Consider the following 22325-nt stretch of genomic DNA (forward strand, 5'->3'; position numbering starts at 1 on the left):
TAAGGTTGTTTACTTTTATATCACAAAAACAAACTAAACAATTTGAGGCCTCGAAATGTTAATTTAGGTAGGTCAGGTCCTCCTGTTTTACAACACTCCATTTTTCAAAAGAAGGGCTCATAAAATCCCTTTGTTCTCATAGGCTCTGTGATGCACGGCATCAAAATGCCTTATTTAGTACTTAAAGTTGATATTTTGTCAATCTAATGAAAACACACAATTGGGATGAACATCCTAACCGGATTATTGCGTTCTTCGTTTTTCATAAAATTCCGTTTTTCTTTTTGTTATTCCATTGCAGAAGATGACAAAGTTGGAACCTTGGACGTTTTGCTAAGCAGTGCATATTGTCGTTCGCAACGTTTCCTTTCTAAGCAACTGGCACAGCTGCGGCCAGAATTAACCATGTCAATGTTTTCCGGTAAGTTAAGCACATATTTGTTTGATGTTTGGATTTTTTGTGCTCAGACATTTTTCCACGAATTGAATGAAATTTAAGCTGAATTATGGTGCTGTTTGGTTTTCTCTCGTTGCAGAAATCACACATCGTTTTCAAACGGCTCGAGAGGATGTACGAACTTCGTTGTTGCAATGTCTACAGCCATGGCTGCATAACATGGAACTGGTGGCGACCACAGTGCCTCCAGCTACACCATTGTCTTACATTATGGTAAGTGCGTTAAACTTGTAAACAAAAACACGTAAAAGCATGTTAAGTTCGGCCGGGACGAATCTTATATACCCTCCACCATGGATCGCATTTGTCGAGTACTTGTCCCTTTTTAGGTAAGCAAAGGATAACAGAAAAGAATTGCTATGCTATTGGAGCTATATCAAGTTATGGTCCGATTCAAACCTTAATTAAATTCAATGTTGGAGATCATAGTAAAAGTCATTGTATATAATTTAAGTCAAATCAGATAATAATTGCGTCCTCCAGAGACTAGAGTAAATTCGCGAGTTCGGTTTATAGGGGAGCTGTGTCAGGCTACCGATTCAAAACATATTTGACGCATATGTTGAAGATCATGGTAAAAGTCTTTGTACAAAATTTCAGCCAATTCGGATCCCAGATGGGTTTATATGACAGCTATATCAAGTAAAGGACCGATTTGGACCATATTTGGCACAGATGTTGGAGGCGCCCTCTAGAGGCTCAAGACAGTTATATCAGGTTATGAACCGATATGAAACATACTTTGCACGGTTGCAAATTTTCAGCCAAATCGGATAAGAATTGCGCACTCTAGAGGCTCAAGAAATCAAGATCCAAGATCGGTTTATATGACAGCTATATCAGGTTATGGACCGATTTCAACCAGTTTTTGGAAATCTTTAAAAACACCTCATGCAAAATTTGATCCAAATCGGATGAGAATTGTGCCCTCTAGTAGCTCAAGAAGCCAGATCCAAGGTTGGTTTATATGGCAGCTATATCAAAACATGGGCCGATATGGCCCAATTACAATCCCAACCGACCTACACAATTAAGAAATATTTGTGCGAAATTTCAAGCAGCTAGCTTTACTTCTTTGGATGTTAAGTCCTATGTGTAACTTACGTACCAAATTTCTGGCAGAAAAATTAAGCTTCAAGGGGCCGTGGAAGATCGGTTTATATGAAACTTTATCAGGTTATGGACCGATTTGGACAGTACTTGGCACAGCTATTGGAAGTCTTAACCTCATACACCGTACAAAAGTTCATCAAATAAGTAAAATACGGGAATTGGTTTATATGAGGGCTATACCTATCTATGACCCTATCTGAGCGATTTAGTGAGGATGTTGGGTGTAGTAACGTACGTTGCATATACAAATTCGGCTAAATCGGAAAAAAATTTTGGCTTCTAGGGGCTCAAGAAGTCAAACCCGGTTATCGTTTTATATGGGAGCTATATTAATTTTAATAGCGATTATTATCATACTTGGTATGGATGATGAGAGCCAGAAACGAAATCTTCGTGCTAAATGTCAGCGAAATCAGATGAAATTCGAGGATTCCAGGTGCTCAAGAAATCAAAACCGGGGATCGGTTCATATGGGGGCTATATCAGTTTATAGACCGATTCGAACCATCCTTGGCACAATGCGGCATCTGGGGACTCAAGAAAAAAAAATCGGCGTTCGTATTATACGGTGTCTATATCCAAATCTGAAACGATAGGGCCCATTCGCAATCCTCAGCGACATACATCCATTAGATGTACCGTTCAAGGGTTGCCTTTTATATTTCGGGATTGGACAACATTTGTGTTGCAATTTGCCAATTGACAGCTCTATCGTAAAGCTTGACATTTTGGAGGTTATACGTAGTCAGAACGTACGACATACGAGCGCTATTTGTGTAGTTTACAGTAACATCAAAGATTCATCTCGCCCAAAAAAATAGACTAAACCGTGAACATTTTCGTGCGATTTTTTTTACAACTTTCGACGTGGATTTATTCAACAAACAACTGCATTTTTGAGCACTTAAAACTTAGATTTGATTTGTCGCATAATCCTGACTTGGCACCGGATGACTACTTTTTATTCCCGTACGTAAAAAATAAAATGAGAGGTAAACGTTTTTCGACACCTGAAAAAGCGGTTGTTGCGTTCAAAATGCATCTTTTTGGAGATGCCTCTATCAGAATGGCAAAAGTGTATAGATCTTAATGGGGAATATTTTGAAAAACAATAATAAGGTGATTTTCGATGATTAATATTTGTTTTTGTGTTCTCTGATCCCGAAATATAAAAGCCAACCCTCGTATCATGATTTCGACAGACGCACAGTGGTATATAATCGAGAAAAAACTAGTAAAAAATATGTCATCTGAGAATGGATAGATTTAACGATCCGGATAACTCCATAAGATTCTCGTCGTCCTACCGATCATTTCACTTTTCCACAGTGTTACATGCGCGTTCGTCATCCCCACCCTTAACTCGGACTTCGTCGCTCCGAAAAACTTAACTAACTTTATGGACGGCGGTCCTTTGGCCTTCACTGCCAAATCGTCTACTCTTTCATTCCCCCTTACTCCGCTATGGCCTGACACCCGAACGATGCGAATCGTGCCATCCTCAGAGAAGTTGTTAATCTTCATCTTACACTCCATGGCTGTTGGTGACCTTACAGTCCTGGTTGTTATTGCCCCGATAGCCAGTAAACTGTCCGTTTACACTCGACTCGCGTTACAACTTCAAACATCCATGCTTAATGTGAGTCAATTCGTTTTATAACCTGACACAGCTCCCATATAAAGCAATCTCCCGATTTCACTTCTTAAGCCTCTAGAGGTGGCAATTATTACCTGTTTTACTTAGCTTTATACGTTGTCTTTTTCTATATTATTTTATATTCAATGTTAAGATTATGCCACTAAAAGCTTAAAATGTGTTTTAATTAACCTTTTGTATGTGTGTTTTCTTATATCTATTTTCAGTATTTTCCCGACTCTGGCACCAGAGGACGCAGAGAGGGTACGGGTTCAACAGAGGCTACTGAAATGATACTCAACAATCTATTCTATATAACGGCCAAGGTATGTTCCGCCTCCCTGAAAGGCAAACACATTAAACCACAAAGGATACAATTAAAATAAGACATTAAAAATGAATTAAGTTCGCCCGTGCCGAATTTTGGATACCCACCACCATGGATGTATTCATTATTCTATTTTATTACAACCCTACTTTTTTCCATGTTAATATGCAAATATGGGCCGATCTAGATCACATTTGTTTCACGCGCCGAGAAACTTTATACAAATCATAAGTACAAATTTCAGCGAAATCGGGTAATAAATGAGGCTTTTATGGTCTCCAGACTGCAGATCGTCGGCAGATCAGTCTAAATGGCTGCTATGGTCTGATGTCGACCATACTCGGTTCGTATTTCGAGTGGCCTAGTGCAACTCACTGTTCCAGGATTCCAGCGAAATCGGATAATTAATGCGCTTTTATGAGCTTAAGATCCTAAATTGGCAGTCTATATGACAGCTGTATCTAAAAATCGACTCTGAATTTCAGCCAAATCGGATAATAAATGCGATCTGCCAATTTAGGGTCTATATGACCATCATATGGAAATATAGTCCAATGCGAACCATATTCGGTTCGGATGTCAAAAGCCTTAAAAAAACTCCCTCCCATAAATGCACCTGTTATCACTGAAACCCTGAAATCAGTAAACAGGTCTATTTGGTAACGATATTTATTGTAAATATAGTCCGATCTGAATCATATTCGGTTCGGATGTCGACGGGCTTAATAAAACTCACTGTTCCCAATGTAAAATTGGGTAATATATGCGGCTTTTATAGGCTTAAGACTCTGAACTGGCAGATCGGTCTATATAGCAGCTATATGTAAGTGTGACCCGATATAAACCTTATTCAGTTCGGATATCGGGGGCTTAAATGCAAATCGCTATTCCAAAATTCAGCGAAATCGGACAACAAATGGGTCATCTGTTGGCTTAAGATCCCAAATCGGCAGATCGGTCTTTATGGCAGCTATATCCAAAAATTGTACGATTTGGCCTATTCAAGAACTTAATCTGCGTATAGAAAAATGCTGCAGAGTGACAACAGACTGATGCTCAGACATTGCCATATCGTCTTTGAATTTTACGACAATCAGTAATATATATACTTTGTGGGATCGGAAATAGATATATCGATGTGTTGAAAACGATATGGCTAAATGAATATACCCCATATTCTATGGTAAAACAAGTAAGAGCGTGCTAAGTTCGGCCTGGCCGAATTTTATATACCCTCCACCATTGATCTCATTTGTCGAGTTCTATGCGCGGTACTTTTTTTTAGGCAAACAAATAATATTGAATAATTGTTATGCTATGGAGCTATATCAAGTTATAGTTCGATTCGGACCATAAATGAATGCTGAACATTGTATAAGTCATTGTGTAATATTCCAGTTCGCTCGGATAAAAATTGCGCCCTGTAGGGGCTCAAGAAGCAAATTCGGGAGATAGGTTTATATGGGAGCTGTATCAAGCTATTGATCGATTCAGACCATATTAGACACGTATGTTAAAGGTCATGAGAGAAGCCGTTGTACAAAATTTCTTCCAAAGTGGATGAGAATTGCGCCCTCTAGAGGCTCAAGAAGACAAAATCCCAAATCGGCTTACAGGCAGATATATCAGGTTATATTCCGATTTGCGCCATACTTAGCACGGTTATTGGAAGACATAAAAAAACACCTCATGCATTCAGCCAAATCGGATGAGAATTGCGCGAAGTCAAGATCCCAGATCGGTTTATATGACAGCTATACCAAATTATGGACCGATTTGAATCATACTTAACACAGTTGTTGGAAGTGATACCAAAACACTACGTGCAAAATTTCAGTCAAATCGGATGAGAATTGCGCCCTCTACAGGCTCAAGAAATCAAGACCCAAGATCGGTTTATATGGCAGCTATTTCAAAACATAGACCGATTTGAACCATACTTAGCGCAGTTATTGGAAGTGATACCAAAACACCACGTGCTAAATTTTAGTCAAATCGGATAAAAATTGCTCCCTCTAGAGGCTCAAGAAGTCAAGACCCAAGATCGGTTTATATGGAAGCTATATCCAAACATGGACCGATTTGGCCCATTGACCTAAACTAATAAAAAGTATTCGTGCAAAATTTCAAGCGGCTAGCTTTACTCCTTCGGAAGTTAGCCTGCTTTCGACAGACAAACGGACGAACATGGCTAGATCGTGTTAAAATGACCTGACGGTCAAGAATATATATACTTTATGGTGTCTCAGACGCATATTTCGAGGTGTAACAAACAGAATAACGAAATTAGTAAACCCCCATCCTATGGTGGAGGGTATGTAAATATATTTTAAACTCGGCCGGGCTGAATCTTGGAAACCTACCACCACGGATTCTGCAAATAATTACACATATATACTCATATAGCCGAGTTCGAACGGCGTGCCGTAGTACGACACCTTTTTGTGAAGAAGTTTTTACATGACGGTCATACCAAATGGTACAGTACATCAAAAATGTCGCTAGCATTAGGCGGGGGTAACTACCGCTACAAACTTTTTCGAACCCAGGCGTTCGGCATCTTAGGCGGACAGGCTAACCTCTGCTCCCATATTAACCGATTTCCCTATTGGATTAACTGGGCCTCTAGAGATCGCATCTTATATATAATCAAATTGTGTTTGTTTGTTTGTGTGTTCCTTATAGACTCAAAAACTTCTGAACCAATTTTCATGATATTTTCACTGATGGTGCGTAATGATCCTGTGGGCACTACACTTTTTGATATCTTAAGTGAAGGGGGCGAACCCTCCCCCTTACCCTTTTTTTCAGAAACGCCAAATCTCGATGATCGGTGGTGCGATTTAAGCGAAGTTTTGTGTGCTCTCTAACAGTAACCTAAAAATAAAAATGTGTTATTTAAATTTCGGATAGGGTACCTAGGGGGGCCGCCCCACCCCCAAAACCTACCAAATATATATTTAGACCAACACAGCAATATGGGACTCAAATGAAAGATATTTAGGATAAGAAAACGTATCTGATATCCAATTGTCGGACCAAGTGTTAAGGGGACCACCCCAACCCTCAACACACTCCTAAATGGAACATATTTACCGACCATGGCTATATGGGACTCAAATGAAAGGTATTTCCGTGTAGAATACGAATCTGATATTCAAATGTGGGATCAAGTTTCTGGAAGTTCACCTCTTCCCCAAAAAATCTCCCAAACAAGACTTTTTTACTGCCCATGGCAATATGGGGCTTAAATAAAAGTTATTTGAGTGTAGAATACGAATCTGATAACCAAATGTGGGGTCAAGTTTTTGGGAGGCCGCCCCTCTCAAAAACACCCCTAAAAGCGCAAATTTGAGCAATATGGGGCTAAAATGAGAGATCTTTGAGAGTAAATCACGAATTCGATATCGATATTCCATATAGGACGTATTTACTGACCATTCCAATATGGGACTGAAATAGGAGGTATTTTAAAGAAGAACACGAATCTGATATATATGATCAGGGCCAAGTCACTGAACGGCCGCCCCATCCCCCAAACTGGTAATGTTTGCCGACTATCGATATATGGGGCTCAAATGACAGGTATTTGGGTAGGAGTAGACCGCGAATCTGATATCAACATTGGGGACCAACTGCCTAGGGTACGTCCCACCCCAAATAGAACGTATTTGTTCACCATGACAAAAAATACGTGGATCTCGATATTTATAGTTTTTAGGACCCATACCTCAAACCGGACATGTTTGCTGACTTTTGCAATAAGGGGTTTAAATGAAAAGTATTTGAGATTAGAAAACGAATTTGATATCCAATTTTGAGGCCTATAGCAATATGGGGTTCAAGCAAATGATATTTGAGAGCAGAGCACAATGCTGATATATTGGGTTGCCCAAAAAGTAATTGCGGATGTTTCATATAGTCGGCGTTGACAAATTTTTTCACAGCTTGTGACTCTGTAATTGCATTCTTTCTTCTGTCAGTTATCAGCTGCTACTTTTAGCTTGCTTTAGAAAAAAGTGTAAAAAAAGTGTATTTGATTAAAGTTCATTCTAAGTTTTATTAAAAATGCATTTACTTTCTTTTAAACAATTACTTTTTGGGCAACCCAATATTTTCAGGGCTAAGTGTTTGGGGGACCACCCCACTCCCCAAAACATCTCTTAAATTGGGCATATTTACCGACCACGTCAATGTGGGGCTCAAATGAAAGGTATTGGGGCGAAAATTGGACATTTGTGGGGGTTTACCACCCCTTCCCAAAACATCGCACAAGCAACAATTATGTGGCTTTAATAAAGGTATTTGGGAGTAGAATACGAATCAGATATCTAAATGTGGGATCATGTATTTGGGGCACCACCATTTCCCAAAGAATAAAAATTTTGGGGCCAAGTGTTTGAGGACGCCTCATCCCATAAACTCCCCTTAAACCAATGGCAATAAATGGTATTTGAGAGAAGAGCACCATGTTGATATTTTGTCAGGGCCAAGTGTCTAGGGGACCACCTTATCGAACGTCGTGACAATATTAAAATTTTTCACAGCTGGTGTATAATTATCCCGTGCCGAAAATAGGGTACTAAATTTTTTGATATCTGAAGGGGGGCGGACCCTCCCCCTTATCCTAATTTTCAAAAACGCTAGATCTCGGAGATGGGTGGTGCCATTTAAGCGAAATTGTGTGTGCTCTCATATAGTACCCTAAAAATAAAAATTTGGTATCAAAATGTTGGATGGGGTACCTAGGGGGGCCGCCCCACCCTAAAACCTACCACACATATATTTAGACCAATCACGCCAATATGGGACTCAATTGAAAGGTAATTAAGATTAGAAAACGTATCTGATATCCAATTGTCGGACCAAGTGTTAGGGGCCACCTCAACCCCCAAAACACCCTTAAATCGGACATATTCACCGATCATGGCAATATGGGACTCAAATGAAAGGTAATTAAGATAAGAAAATGTATCTGATATCCAATTGTAGGACCAAGTGCTAGGGGGACCACCCCAAGCCTCAAAACACCCCTAAATCGGACATATTTACCGACCATGGCAATATGGGACTCACATGAAAAGTATTTGCGTGTAGAACACGAATCTAATATCCAAATGTGGGACCACGTTTCTGGGGGTCCACCCTTTCCCCAAAACACCCCCAAACAAGACTTATTTACTGACCATGGGAATATGGGGCTTATATAAAGGTATTTGAGTGCAGAATTCGAATCTGATATCCAAATATGGGACCAAGTGTTTGGGACGCCGCATCTCCCCAAAAACATCCCCCAAAGGGGACAAATTTACGACCATAGCAATATGGGGTTTAAATGAAAGGTATTTGGATTCGAATCTGATATCAATATTCGGGAAAAGTGTGTATGGGGCCAACCCCACAACACCGCCCAAATAGTAAGTATTACCTAACTATTGCAATGTGAGGCTCAAATAATAGGGTTTTTAGAGTAGAACTCGAATCAGAAATATATTTTCAAGACCAACTCACTAAGTGGCCGGTCATATTTGCCGATTATGGAAATATGGGGCTCAAATTAAAGGTATTTGGGAGTAGACCACGTATCTGATATCAACATTAGGGACCAACTGTCTAGGGGACGTCCCACCACCATAACGACCTCCAAATAGGACGTATTTGCTCACCAAAACAATTTCGGTCTTAAAGAGAGTGAAACTAAATATTTATAGTTTTTAGGGCCAATACCCCAATAAGACTCTTGCAATAAGGAGTTTAAATGAGATTAGAAAACGAATTTGATATCTAAATTTGAGGCCAATGGCATTATGGGGTTCAAATAAATGATATATAGATATATGAGAATAAAGCACGTTGCTAATATATTTTCCGGGCTTAGTGTTTTGCGGGACCACCCCAATCCCCAAAACACCCCTAAATCGGGCATATTTACCGACAATGTCAATGTGGAGCTTAAATGAAAGGTATTGGGGGGTAGAGCAAGAATTTATACCCACTTTCGGGACCAATTTTCTGGGGGTCTACCTACCCCTTTCCCACAATACCCCACAAACAGCAATTTTTACTGACCATCGCAATATGGGGCTCAAATAAAGGTATTTGGGATTAGAATACGAATTTGATATCCTAATGTAGGACTATGTATTTATGGTATCAAAACACCCCACAAAGGGTAAAAATTTTTCGGCCATGCCAATATATGGCTCAAATGAAAGGTATTTGAGATTAGAAAACTAATTTGATAACCTATTTTGGGGCCATGTGTTTGGGGGACTCCTCATCGTGTAAACTCCCCTAAACCAATGGCAATATGGGGTTTAAATAAATGATATTTGAAAAAAGAACACGATGCTGATATTTTTTCAGGGCCAAGTGCCTGGGGGACCACCTCACTCCCGAAAACACCCCTGAATCAGATATCATGAGAATATCGGTCTGAAATGAAGTATTTTAAGAAAGGAGTACACCTTACATCCAAACTTAAATTCGTAGACCAATAAAGATCATATGGGATTCAAATAAATGCACTTATATTGTCAAACTGTTAGTCAAGCGATATACTATTTTCGAGCATGGTGTTTCACCAAAAGCTCTTTAATTGTCGAAAATAAATATTGCAAGGAAAATTTTGTTCCATATATAGAGAGTAGAGTAAAAGACGGCGCTGCGGAGCGGGCCCGGATCAGCTAGTTTATTACAAAATGCGATTCATATTGGAGGGTATATAAGATTCGTTTCTATCGAACTTAACACGCTTTTACTTGTTTTACACTATACCGCCAATGTGGTACATGGCATTAAAACTTTGTGCATTTGCTTGCAACGCTGAGTAGGAGATGGGATAGGAGAGAGTAGAGTAGGATAAGTATACCGATCGGATAAGAATCACTTCCTGATACATTTGGCTATGTCTGTCTGTCTGTCCAAGTATTCATGTGTTGTTGTCCGATTGTCATAAAATTGTGAGTGAGTCACTTTTTTGGCCCAGAGGCGAACGCTATTGATTTTGAACAAAATCGGTTCAGATTTCGATATAGCACCCATGTATATCTTTCATCCGATATGACCCTTTGGGCTGTAGTAGCCACAATTTTGGTCCGATTTTTACAAAATTTTCTTAATTTAGATATACAATAGCTCCCATGTATATCTTTCATCCGATATGTCCTTTAAAGGGTACAGAAGCTACAATTTTTGTTCGATCTTTACAAAATCCATCGTTAGGTATTTTATTTGCAGTCCTAGTACATGTGTTAAATTTCATCAAAGTCGATCCCGTTTTAGATATATCTCCCATATACATCTTTCAACCGATATGGCCTTTTAAGGCTGTAGTAGCCCCATTTTAGGGGGCTACTATAAGGTTCTATTCAATATTTAAATAGGTATGTAAAATCAAACTCTGACTGAATTGCAACGAAGGTTCCATGTATTTAAAAAGTACGCAGACTCGTTAGTGTATCTATCGTTCTATCGTCGGCTCCGCCCGACTTTTGCCTTTCTTTACCAGTTTTTTGTTTTTATACCCTCCACCATAAGATGGGGGGTATACTAATTTCGTCATTCTGTTTGTAACTACTCGAAATATTCGTCTGAGACCCCATAAAGTATATATATTCTTGATCGTCGTGACATTTTATGTCGATCTAGCCATGTCCGTCCGTCCGTCCGTCCGTCCGTCCGTCCGTCTGTCTGTCGAAAGCACGCTAACTTCCGGAGGAGTAAAGCTAGCCGCTTGAAATTTTGCACAAATACTTCTTATTAGTGTAGGTCGGTTGGTATTGTAAATGGGCCATATTGGTCCATGTTTTGATATAGCTGCCATATAAACCGATCTTGGGTCTTGACTTCTTGAGCCTCTAGAGTGCGCAATTCTTATCCGATTGGGATGAAATTTTGCACGACGTGTTTTGTTATAATATCCAACAACTGTGCTAAGTATGTTTAAAATCGGTTCATAACCTGATATAGCTGCCATATAAACCGATCTTGGGTCTTGACTTCTTGAGCCTCTAGCGTGCGCAATTCTTATCCGATCAGAATGAAATTTTGCATGACGTGTTTTGCTATGATATCCAACAACTGTGCCAAGTATGGTTGAAATCGGCCCATAACCTGATATAGCTGCCATATAAACCGATCTTGGGTCTTGACTTCTTGAGCCTCTAGAGTGCGCAATTCTTATCCGATTGAAATGAAATTTTGCACGACGTGTTTTGTTATTATACCCAACAACTGTGCCAAATATGGTTCAAATCGGTCCATAACCTGATATAGCTGCCATATAAACCGATCTTGGGTCTTAACTTCTTGAGCCTCTAGAGGGCACAATTCTTATCCGTTATGATATCCAACAACTGTGCCAAGTATGGTTGAAATCGGTCCATAACCTGATATAGCTGTCATATAAACAGATCTGGTTATTTGACTTCTTGAGCTTTTAGAGGGCGGAATTCCTATCCGATTTGGCTGAAATTTTGCATGACGTATTTTATTTTTGCTTTCAACAACTGTGTCAAATAAGGTTCAAATCGGTTCATAACCTGATATAGCTGCCATATAAACCGATCTGGGATCTTGACTTCTTAACCCCTAGAGGTCGCAATTATTATCCGATATGCCTGAAATTTTGTACGACGGATCCTCTCATGACCATCAACAAACGTGTTTATTATGGTCTGAATCGGTCTATAGCCCGATACAGATCCCATATAAATCGTTCTCTCTATTTTACTTCGTGAGCCCCAATGGGCGCAATCCTTATACGAATTGGCTGAAATTTTACACAGGTCTCCAACATATAATTTAATTGTGGTCCGACCCGGACCATATCTTGATATCGTTTTAATAGCAGAGCAACTCTTTTCTTATATCTTTTTGCCTAAGAAGAGATGCCGGGAAAAGAACTCGACAAATGCGATCCATGGTGGAGGGTATATAAGATTCGGCCCGGCCGAACTTAGCACGCTTTTACTTGTTTTCATTTTATTTACAAACTGTCTGTGTATGCCATAGGTTTTTTTTAATTAAATTCTTTCTAATTTCATGTTTCCTGAAATGAATTTTGGCTAAACAGTTTTCCGACACCCACCCACGTGACATTGAAGAGCTGTGGGGCACTTTGTGTCAATTTTGGCCAAACAATTTAAAGGTGATACTACGCTATTTGGTTATAATGAGCGGAATGGCACCCAATGAGCTCTTGCCCTATGTAAGTATTTGCATTCCTTTTGCGTTTTTTAATTAACAATTATTTCACAATATTAATTAAATCGAAATTGACCCGCAAAGGGACAAAATGAAATAAAAACAGTTTCATTTTTCACTTTTCAATGCACAATTATTTGTCATAACTTATTTTGGATTTTTTTCTCGTTATTTGCTTTTTTTTTGTTGATTTCATTGGTAATGGAACTTTCATTTGTTTGAACATCGCATTTTTTATTCTTGCCTCTTTTTTTGAAGGCGAAACGTGTTGCTCTTTATTTGGCCCGCACCTGTCCAGACCGTTTGCTGGACGAGTTGATGGCGGAACTGCAAACTGTGGAAACGCTTAATTGCTTAATTGAGCGCACGGAAACACCACCCTTTTACCGTTTGACCAGCATGCGGAAGGCATCCAGCCATTCAGCTGATGGTAAGTGATACAAATATTTGCTCTCATCTTTAATTGCTTGGTTGCTATTTTGTATGTGTTCTCTCTCCTGAAAAATTTATGGTGCAGTGAAATGATAGGGGCAAACAAATCACAAAAAAATGTCAATTTGGAGTTTGAAAGCCAATAGTCATCTTTGTAATGAATCAGCGAAAGTTGGTTTTGTTTAAAAAGGATGTGAGACCTTGAAAATTTGATTTCAATTATATACAAACGAAACCGCATAACTGTAAAACGCTTTGGTGAAAATCCCGCTTAAGCGAAACTTGGTGGAGAACCATTCATTTGTGGTGTCATTCAATGCATTTGAATCCGCTTAACTGAAAATACCACTAAACAGAAAGAGTTTTTACAACCCAAATTCCACACTTAACTCGACACGAATTTCACTTATCCGAATAACGCTTAGCAGAAAATTCCGGATAGGTGAAACCAAATCCATGTATTTGTAGCGTTTCACTTAAACAGTTTCGGCTGTATGTATATTTTCAATCGCCATGAAGTCTTAAGTCTATGTAGCCGTATCTAACTAGCCATCCCTAGTTTATTTCTTGGAACTTCTAAAGGGCACACCTCTTATTCGTTTTGGAAATTAATGTGACATTTTGTACACGGTTCAGTGGAAGGTTTATACATACGATTGACACGCTTTTATTTGTTTTTATACCCACCATCATAGGATAGGGGTGTACTAATTTTATCCTTCCGTTTGTAACACACCGAACTATTGATGTGAGGCCCAACAAATTAATATATTCTTTATCGTCTTGACATTCTGAGACGATTTAGCCATGTCCGTACGTCTGTCCGTCTGTTGAAAGCACGCTAACTTTTGAAAGAATCAAGCTAGATGCTTGAAAGGTTGCACAAATACTTCCTATTAATGTGGAGGCCGTCCTGGTGCAGAGCTTAGCATGTCCGCCTATGACGCTGAACGCCTGTGTTCAGAAAAATTTTCATCCGTGGTTATCCCCTTGCAGATGGTGACTAAATTTTTAAGGTATCCTGTCATGTAAAAAATGTCCCTACCAAGCGGACTCGGCATTAAAAGAGACTCTTGTCATTGAGCTTAAACTTTAATGGGACTGCACTCATTGATATGAGAGAACTTTCCCCAGTTCTTTAATGGTATGCTCATGGGAAATTTAGTTGTTGTTGTTGTAGCCATATTTTCATGTGAAGGTAGCGATCCTCGTCCAGGTGAGCAAGATCGTTCCGGTCCAAAAGAGCGTTCGGCGTGTGAACAAGGTGGTCATTGGTTATTAAAGACACTAAAAATTTGTGCAAGAGCCGGTGCCGCCCGGCTTCTCACTGAGACTCTCCGCTCGATATGGATGAATGTCTGCGACTGCCGTTGCAGCTACTTCGTGTGGAGCATTCCTGTGGACGCGCCCGGCAGCTAACAGCTTAGCTTCTCGTGACAGCAAAGAACACCACACAGATCGGACCTCAATCTTCCGGTCTATTTAATGCTCACAGCTATCCCGTGCCGAGATGGGACTTTTAGTGGTATTAGTTGTTGTTGTTGTAGCATTGTGTTGTGGCCTATCTTTCATCTGCTTGAGTTTGTTGAATATCCAGATCCAGGAACTCTGTGATTAAAGTGGGGTGCGTCCAGAGGGAACTGGGTCTGAGACAAGTGGATCTGGCTGGGCAGTTTAACAGGTGACGTGTGTCAATCCTTGTACTGTAGAAGTTAAGACGGCTGCATCTGCCGGATTGTAATTGAGTTAGAACTACTCTGGATGGCCGGGGGAGGTTAATTTTTTCAGGTACAATGGGAGGCGGTCGTTCTCCAAGGACCACATTCACCCGGTAGCTATTCACCGCATCTGCTACCGTGCCTGCATGAATATTGTCCAAACCCGCTTGATATGCCGTTTGATATAGAGGTTCTCTCTTATACCGCTGAGTTAAAGACCAGCTATGCAGAAGGGCCGAAAGGGTTTTGCAGATGGCATAGGACTGGGCTAGACCTTGGGTTTTTAATTTTAACCCAGAGATAACTCAAATCTGCCTGTTCACGAGAAAGGCGAAGATGTGCTAATTTGCCGCACCACCTTTCCTCAATAGACGATTTCTATATCTGTGACAAGGTCAAAAAGTTCGGACTGATCTTGGACAGGAAACTGAACTGGTAGTGTCACATTCAGGAGCATACCAAGAAAGCTCACAGATGTTGGGCACTATGTAGACGGGCAGGAGGCTCGAAATGGATCCTAAATCCGAGAATGGTACACTGGCTCTACAGGAGCCTGATTAGACCAATACTTACTTACGCCTCAGTGGTTTAGTGGACTGAGATGGAGAAAAAGTGACATCTGGAAGCTCATGTTACACAAATGGATCAAAGCTTGAGGACAGAGTGGGCCTGGGGGTTTACATTGAGAACCCAAGGGCTGAGATCTGTTTTAGACTGCCTGACCATAATACGGTCCTGCAGGCGGAGATCTTGGCGATTACGCAATGCGTGAGATGGTGTGGCGTTAACGCCACATTAGCTAGTCATTAGGACAATAAAAACCAGGACGATAATGTTACGAACAGTCTTGCAGTGTAAGAAGTAGATAAACGGGAATGAAGAAGCAGACGAATTGGCAGTGAAGGCCAGAGGACTGCCATCAATAAACTTGGTTAATCTGAAACCTTTCTCGGGTGGACGCACTCCGAGTTAAGGCCTTGGGCGACGAATGCTCTTTTAACACTGTGGAACAGCGAAACTGTCGGAAGGACGAGGCTATTGCTGAAAGGAAGAAAGCAGGAGGTGTGTACAACTTTTGGTATTATAACAGGACATTACGACCTCACTTATGCAAAATCGGTGCGGCAAGTGATGGCATGTATAAGGCATGTGGGGAAGATGATGAGACGTTGGAGTATTTCCTATGTCATTGCCCAGCTTTCGCGGCTAATAGACATCGCACAGTGGGCCAAATGGCAAAAAAATTGGAAATAAGTCTACAACTTTTTATCTGTTGATTTTAGCCATACAAAATGTTCTAGACATTTGTAGAGGAGGACATAGGCTTTCAGAAAAGTGCTGTTGTTGGTCCATATCTTTAATACAGGGTGAGCTACAGGGTGTCAAAGTTGACCACTTTTGACTTCTCCAAGCTTCTGGGGGCCATAACTTTTGATCTACTCAACCGATTTACATGATTTAGGACTCTAGAGAAAGAGCTTGACAAGATCTAAAAAACTTATGCATAAAGTACCATGCCATCGTGTACTGTTAAGGAGTTATGAATTGTTTAATTTTAAAATATGAAAATTTGGCCTTGGTTTTTTTCAGTGTTTTTTAAATAACTCCGTCAATTTTAAAGCTATAAACTTCATACTTCACACAAATTATGCCAGCATATGTGTGCATAAAATACAAAAGGAATCACGTGAATATCTTTGGCGGTTTAAAAATGGCATCGTTTTCAATATGAAAAATATTTTTTTTGTCAAAAAATTGCAAAATTTTTCAAAAAAGATACTCCCATTTCCTTTAAGTTTTCGCAAACTTTGGCCGTCAAAGCATTATCATTTCTTTCCATTTTCACAAAGTCGAGGTATTAAGAAAAGTTTTAAGTGCTAATTTGGCTAATTTCGATATCAAACAACACCGTTATCTTAAGACCAAAATGGCCAATTTTTTTACTAAACTTCAAAAGTTTCTCACTGGAAAAAAAGTTCCACGGGGATTTTTTCGCTTTTTTTGAACTTAAATGAAAGCTTAAAATGTTCCCAACATTTTAAGGTATGTCTCGCCATATCCTAGCCATAAATGAGATCGTAGCGATCAAAATACTGAAAAAAGTCAATTTTCAAGTAGTGCTATATTCATTGCTAAAAAACAAGTATTACGTCACATTTTATTGCAAAGATGTTAAATAAACTTTTATTTGGTAACACTTCTTCTACAAAACACAAAAAGAATCATGGAAATATCTCTATTCTATTCCATTTTATGGAACCGGCAATAAAAAAGTCAATTTTTCAAAAAAGTCGAATTTCCCAAATTTTGTTTTTGTTGTCCTAATTGCACATGACACACTATAGCCATATTTACGCAACATACCTTATCGTAAAGGAAATTTTCATACCTTTCCAACAATGTATAAAACATTTCTCAACTCGGATTCTATCTACTCTAAAATTCATTTACACTTCATTAAACTCTATATAAAAATGTCTATTTGTGAAATGGAACCTTATATGGGGCCTACACTAAAACATTGATAGATTTGCCCAGGGTTTACAATACAAATGTGTTAGAATAAAAAAAGGTCTCCTGCCAAAGTTTAAAAAAATTGGAATAAAAATATGTGTTTTAGAGCGAAAACACTTCGCATCGGCGTGCGTTTGTATAGTACCTACATCTATTTTTAATGTAAGCTGATGATTTTTGAATAAAAAGTAACCTAGAAATATACCTGCATATATATATATATTTGTGTTAAGATTTGATGCAGACAAATGTTACCTGTTTCGCTATGTCGAATTCCCAGGAAATCCACCGTATCAATGAATGTGAAAAAACCTACCCATAAAAAATTCATTGTCATTTTTTTTAACCAAATTCGAGTCCAGGTAAATAATTATAGAAGAGTAAGTAAAAAGAGGCACTTTGGACCCCTTTTTACGATTGCGTCTGATACCTGAAATGGGTCATTAATTGTGAATATATTGCATAAATATTTGAACAAAATCCAAATTTTCTTCATTATATTTTGTAGAGGCGTAAAGGACATTTATAAGTTATGGAAGTCATACTGAAGTATTCCACTCTTTCGAAAATTGTATGGGACATCAAAAATGATTCCAAATCATACACGGAGTCATTTAAGGAACTTGTTTACACTTTGGACCACATATATGGAATAAGGCTAAATAAAGACGCTTTAGACAAACTTGAAAAATTCTACAAATCATTTGAGAGAAGGTTGCCAGAATGTTCATTCGCAAAAATCAAGTTTTTCAAAATGTATGAGAAGTGGCTGAAATCGGATCTACTTATTGAAATTAAACCGCTGATTCCCGGCCGGCCTAGCAAAGCATACGACGAAGTTACGGAGAAAACCAAAAAGAAAAAACAAGAGGAACTATTGGCGGCACATCCGCCAAATTTAATAAAAGATACGTTCAAAACAGCATTGTTAAAAACACAACCAAAAAATGTTGGACGAATTGTCGATGTTTTACCATTAGCATCTCCGAAAAGGGTAAAGAGAATGGTAGAAAGTATTCCAACTCCAAAATCGACTACAGAATTCACGGAGGAAGATGCACTGGCCCTGATTTTGAACCTAGGCCTCTCAAGAAACAAATACTCAACAATGAGGAAGGCTCTTCGTGAAAAAGGATGGGGTTGTTTACCCTCAAAACATAAATTGTACAACACCAGGACGAAAATGGTGCCATCAAATATATACGTGGACGAATTAAAAGCAAGAGTGAAACTTGCTGATCTTGTTGAAAATACAGCTGTTAGAATTATTTCTAATTTTACTGAAGAACAGTTGAACACATGTAATAATTCCGAAGTGGTTTTGATCAGCAAATGGGGTTGTGATGGATCATCTGGATTTTCCGAATATAAGCAACAAACAGAAATAGATACCAACTTCGCATCAATTTTCATGGCATCATTAGTACCATTGAGAATGAGATTGTACAAGGACCAATCTTCATCATCGAAAGAAAATGCATTTCAAGATATATGGATAAATAGAACACCTGGGTCAAAATATTTATGTCGCCCAATTCGGTTTGAGTATACAAAGGAAGACCGGAACACAACACGATCTTTGGTGAACGAAATAAAGGAAGAAATTGCTGCAATACCCATGATTGTTATAAACCAATTGGGAAGAAATATAAAAGTTTCGTTTCAACTACAACTCACTATGATCGATGGAAAGGTGGCAAACGCATTAACTGGCGTTATGTCCAATTGGAGATGCAATATTTGTGGCAAGAAGAATGGGCAATTCGAGGACAAGTCTGATGAAAATTTAGTAAACGAAAATGCGCTCAATTTCGGTATTTCGCCCCTGCACTGTAGAATTCGATTCATGGAGTATTGTTTGCATTTATCGTATGACCTTAAATATCGGACTAGCCCTGGAAACCGCGATGTCTCTGCTAGAAACAACCAAGATCTTCACAAAATGAGGCAGGAAGAGAAGAATCGAATCCAGTTGGAGTTTAAACAAAAGGGACTTATAATAGATAAACCTCTTTACGGATACGGAAGCACAAATGATGGCAACTCGGCAAGGCGGTTTTTTGAGGACCCCGTATCGACATCTAAAATAACCGGTCTTGATGAACACTTGCTAAGACGATTCAAAGTGATTTTGGCTGTAATCAATAGCAAAAAGATGATAAATTCAACCAAATTTGAAGCTTATAGTAATGACACAAAAAACATTTTATCTGATTTATATTCGTGGAAAGCTTTAACACCGACAGTACATAAAGTCTTACATCATGGCAAGGAAATTGTGGAATACAACATACTTCCGTTAGGAGAACTTACAGAAGAAGCTCAGGAATCCCGTAATAGAGATGTTAAACAGTTCCGGCTTTTCAATACCCGAAAGAGCACCAAATTTAACCAAAATTATGATTTACTTCAATATTTATTGTTATCGTCTGATCCGGTACTATACAGCATCAGAACTAAATGGCTACCAAAAATATGTGACGATATAGATAAGGACGATCCCGATGCCATTCAAATTAAAGAGCTTTTAAATTTTGATACCTTAGATTATTTGGTAGAGAATAAAATCAAATAATACAAAACTAAAATGCTTTTTTATTTTGGGAGTAGCTAATATACATATAAACGCACGCCGATGCGAAGTGTTTTCGCTCTAAAACACATATTTTTATTCCAATTTTTTTAAACTTTGGCAGGAGACCTTTTTTTATTCTAACACATTTGTATTGTAAACCCTGGGCAAATCTATCAATGTTTTAGTGTAGGCCCCATATAAGGTTCCATTTCACAAATAGACATTTTTATATAGAGTTTAATGAAGTGTAAATGAATTTTAGAGTAGATAGAATCCGAGTTGAGAAATGTTTTATACATTGTTGGAAAGGTATGAAAATTTCCTTTACGATAAGGTATGTTGCGTAAATATGGCTATAGTGTGTCATGTGCAATTAGGACAACAAAAACAAAATTTGGGAAATTCGACTTTTTTGAAAAATTGACTTTTTTATTGCCGGTTCCATAAAATGGAATAGAATAGAGATATTTCCATGATTCTTTTTGTGTTTTGTAGAAGAAGTGTTACCAAATAAAAGTTTATTTAACATCTTTGCAATAAAATGTGACGTAATACTTGTTTTTTAGCAATGAATATAGCACTACTTGAAAATTGACTTTTTTCAGTATTTTGATCGCTACGATCTCATTTATGGCTAGGATATGGCGAGACATACCTTAAAATGTTGGGAACATTTTAAGCTTTCATTTAAGTTCAAAAAAAGCGAAAAAATCCCCGTGGAACTTTTTTTCCAGTGAGAAACTTTTGAAGTTTAGTAAAAAAATTGGCCATTTTGGTCTTAAGATAACGGTGTTGTTTGATATCGAAATTAGCCAAATTAGCACTTAAAACTTTTCTTAATACCTCGACTTTGTGAAAATGGAAAGAAATGATAATGCTTTGACGGCCAAAGTTTGCGAAAACTTAAAGGAAATGGGAGTATCTTTTTTGAAAAATTTTGCAATTTTTTGACAAAAAAAATATTTTTCATATTGAAAACGATGCCATTTTTAAACCGCCAAAGATATTCACGTGATTCCTTTTGTATTTTATGCACACATATGCTGGCATAATTTGTGTGAAGTATGAAGTTTATAGCTTTAAAATTGACGGAGTTATTTAAAAAACACTGAAAAAAACCAAGGCCAAATTTTCATATTTTAAAATTAAACAATTCATAACTCCTTAACAGTACACGATGGCATGGTACTTTATGCATAAGTTTTTTAGATCTTGTCAAGCTCTTTCTCTAGAGTCCTAAATCATGTAAATCGGTTGAGTAGATCAAAAGTTATGGCCCCCAGAAGCTTGGAGAAGTCAAAAGTGGTCAACTTTGACACCCTGTAGCTCACCCTGTATTAAAGATATGGACCAACAACAGCACTTTTCTGAAAGCCTATGTCCTCCTCTACAAATGTCTAGAACATTTTGTATGGCTAAAATCAACAGATAAAAAGTTGTAGACTTATTTCCAATTTTTTTGCCATTTGGCCCACTGTGCATCGGTGCTTAGGTGGGGACACAATATTACACATGAATCAACTTTTGGGAGTGGTATGGAAAACAATTAGCGATTTTGCAAGTAGCACGGAATTCCTTACTTAGATCTTTTTCGAGGTTACATTTTAGTATTTAGATCGTACAACACGCCGATTATCAGTTTAGGTGTATGGCAGGGGATGTCACCCCCTTTTTTTTAACCTAACTTTACCTAACCTGCCACTGACCGGCCAACTGCTTTGTACTTGATCAACAAGGTTTCTTTGTCAATACCCCAAGTTCTGCCTTAGGACCCTGTCTCTACTTTTGTCCTTATCGCAGATTACAGCAGCATGTGAGGAGAATGTGTAAAAGCTGTCAAATGTGTCCCCAAGTATTTTGGGACACTTGATAGTCGGAATTGTTACTCCATTGACTATCACATTCAGCTCCCTACTCACCTCATATGTGCATGTAGGGATCAATGTGGCTGAAGATTTGATGGCAGATTTCTTGCAGCGAAATAAGAGGCAAGTTCGTTGAAGAAGACGTTTAACCTTTCTATCGCAGATGTGTCCAATCTTCCGCATATGATACGATCTCTATGCCGTCTGGAGGGGGTGCAGTGGAGGATAGGTAGACGTTAAACAGTGCCGGAAATATCACCCCGCCTTGGGGAATTCACTTCACTGTTTCACTTGGCGGTGTTTCGAGTTCTTATTCCTAAATCTACTCGACAATACCTTTCATTTGATACCCATATTGCATAGGTCGGCCCATTTCCTCCCAAGGGGGGCTTATGGCCCTCCCAAGGGGGGGTTTATGGCCCTCCCTAGGCCATAACGGACTTCTGATTCGTGTTCTCCTGGTCAACCAACATGTACATA

At 38.7% G+C, this 22325-nt stretch overlaps 1 protein-coding gene across 5 annotated transcripts in view; it reads left to right on the top strand.

The window, feature by feature from the left end:
- The window catches only part of LOC106084960 (protein furry), a 470149-nt gene that overhangs the window by 390630 nt on the left and 57194 nt on the right, over window positions 1-22325 (top strand). For all 5 annotated transcript variants that reach the window (XM_059360195.1, XM_059360193.1, XM_059360196.1 and 2 more), the window contains 5 exons: window positions 302-421; window positions 537-670; window positions 3434-3532; window positions 12611-12745; window positions 13000-13171. In XM_059360195.1, coding sequence (XP_059216178.1) covers window positions 302-421; window positions 537-670; window positions 3434-3532; window positions 12611-12745; window positions 13000-13171 — 660 coding nt within the window. The remainder of the gene's footprint in view (window positions 1-301; window positions 422-536; window positions 671-3433; window positions 3533-12610; window positions 12746-12999; window positions 13172-22325) is intronic.

Source organism: Stomoxys calcitrans, chromosome 1 (genome assembly GCF_963082655.1).
Source record: "Stomoxys calcitrans chromosome 1, idStoCalc2.1, whole genome shotgun sequence".
NCBI lineage: Eukaryota > Metazoa > Arthropoda > Insecta > Diptera > Muscidae > Stomoxys > Stomoxys calcitrans.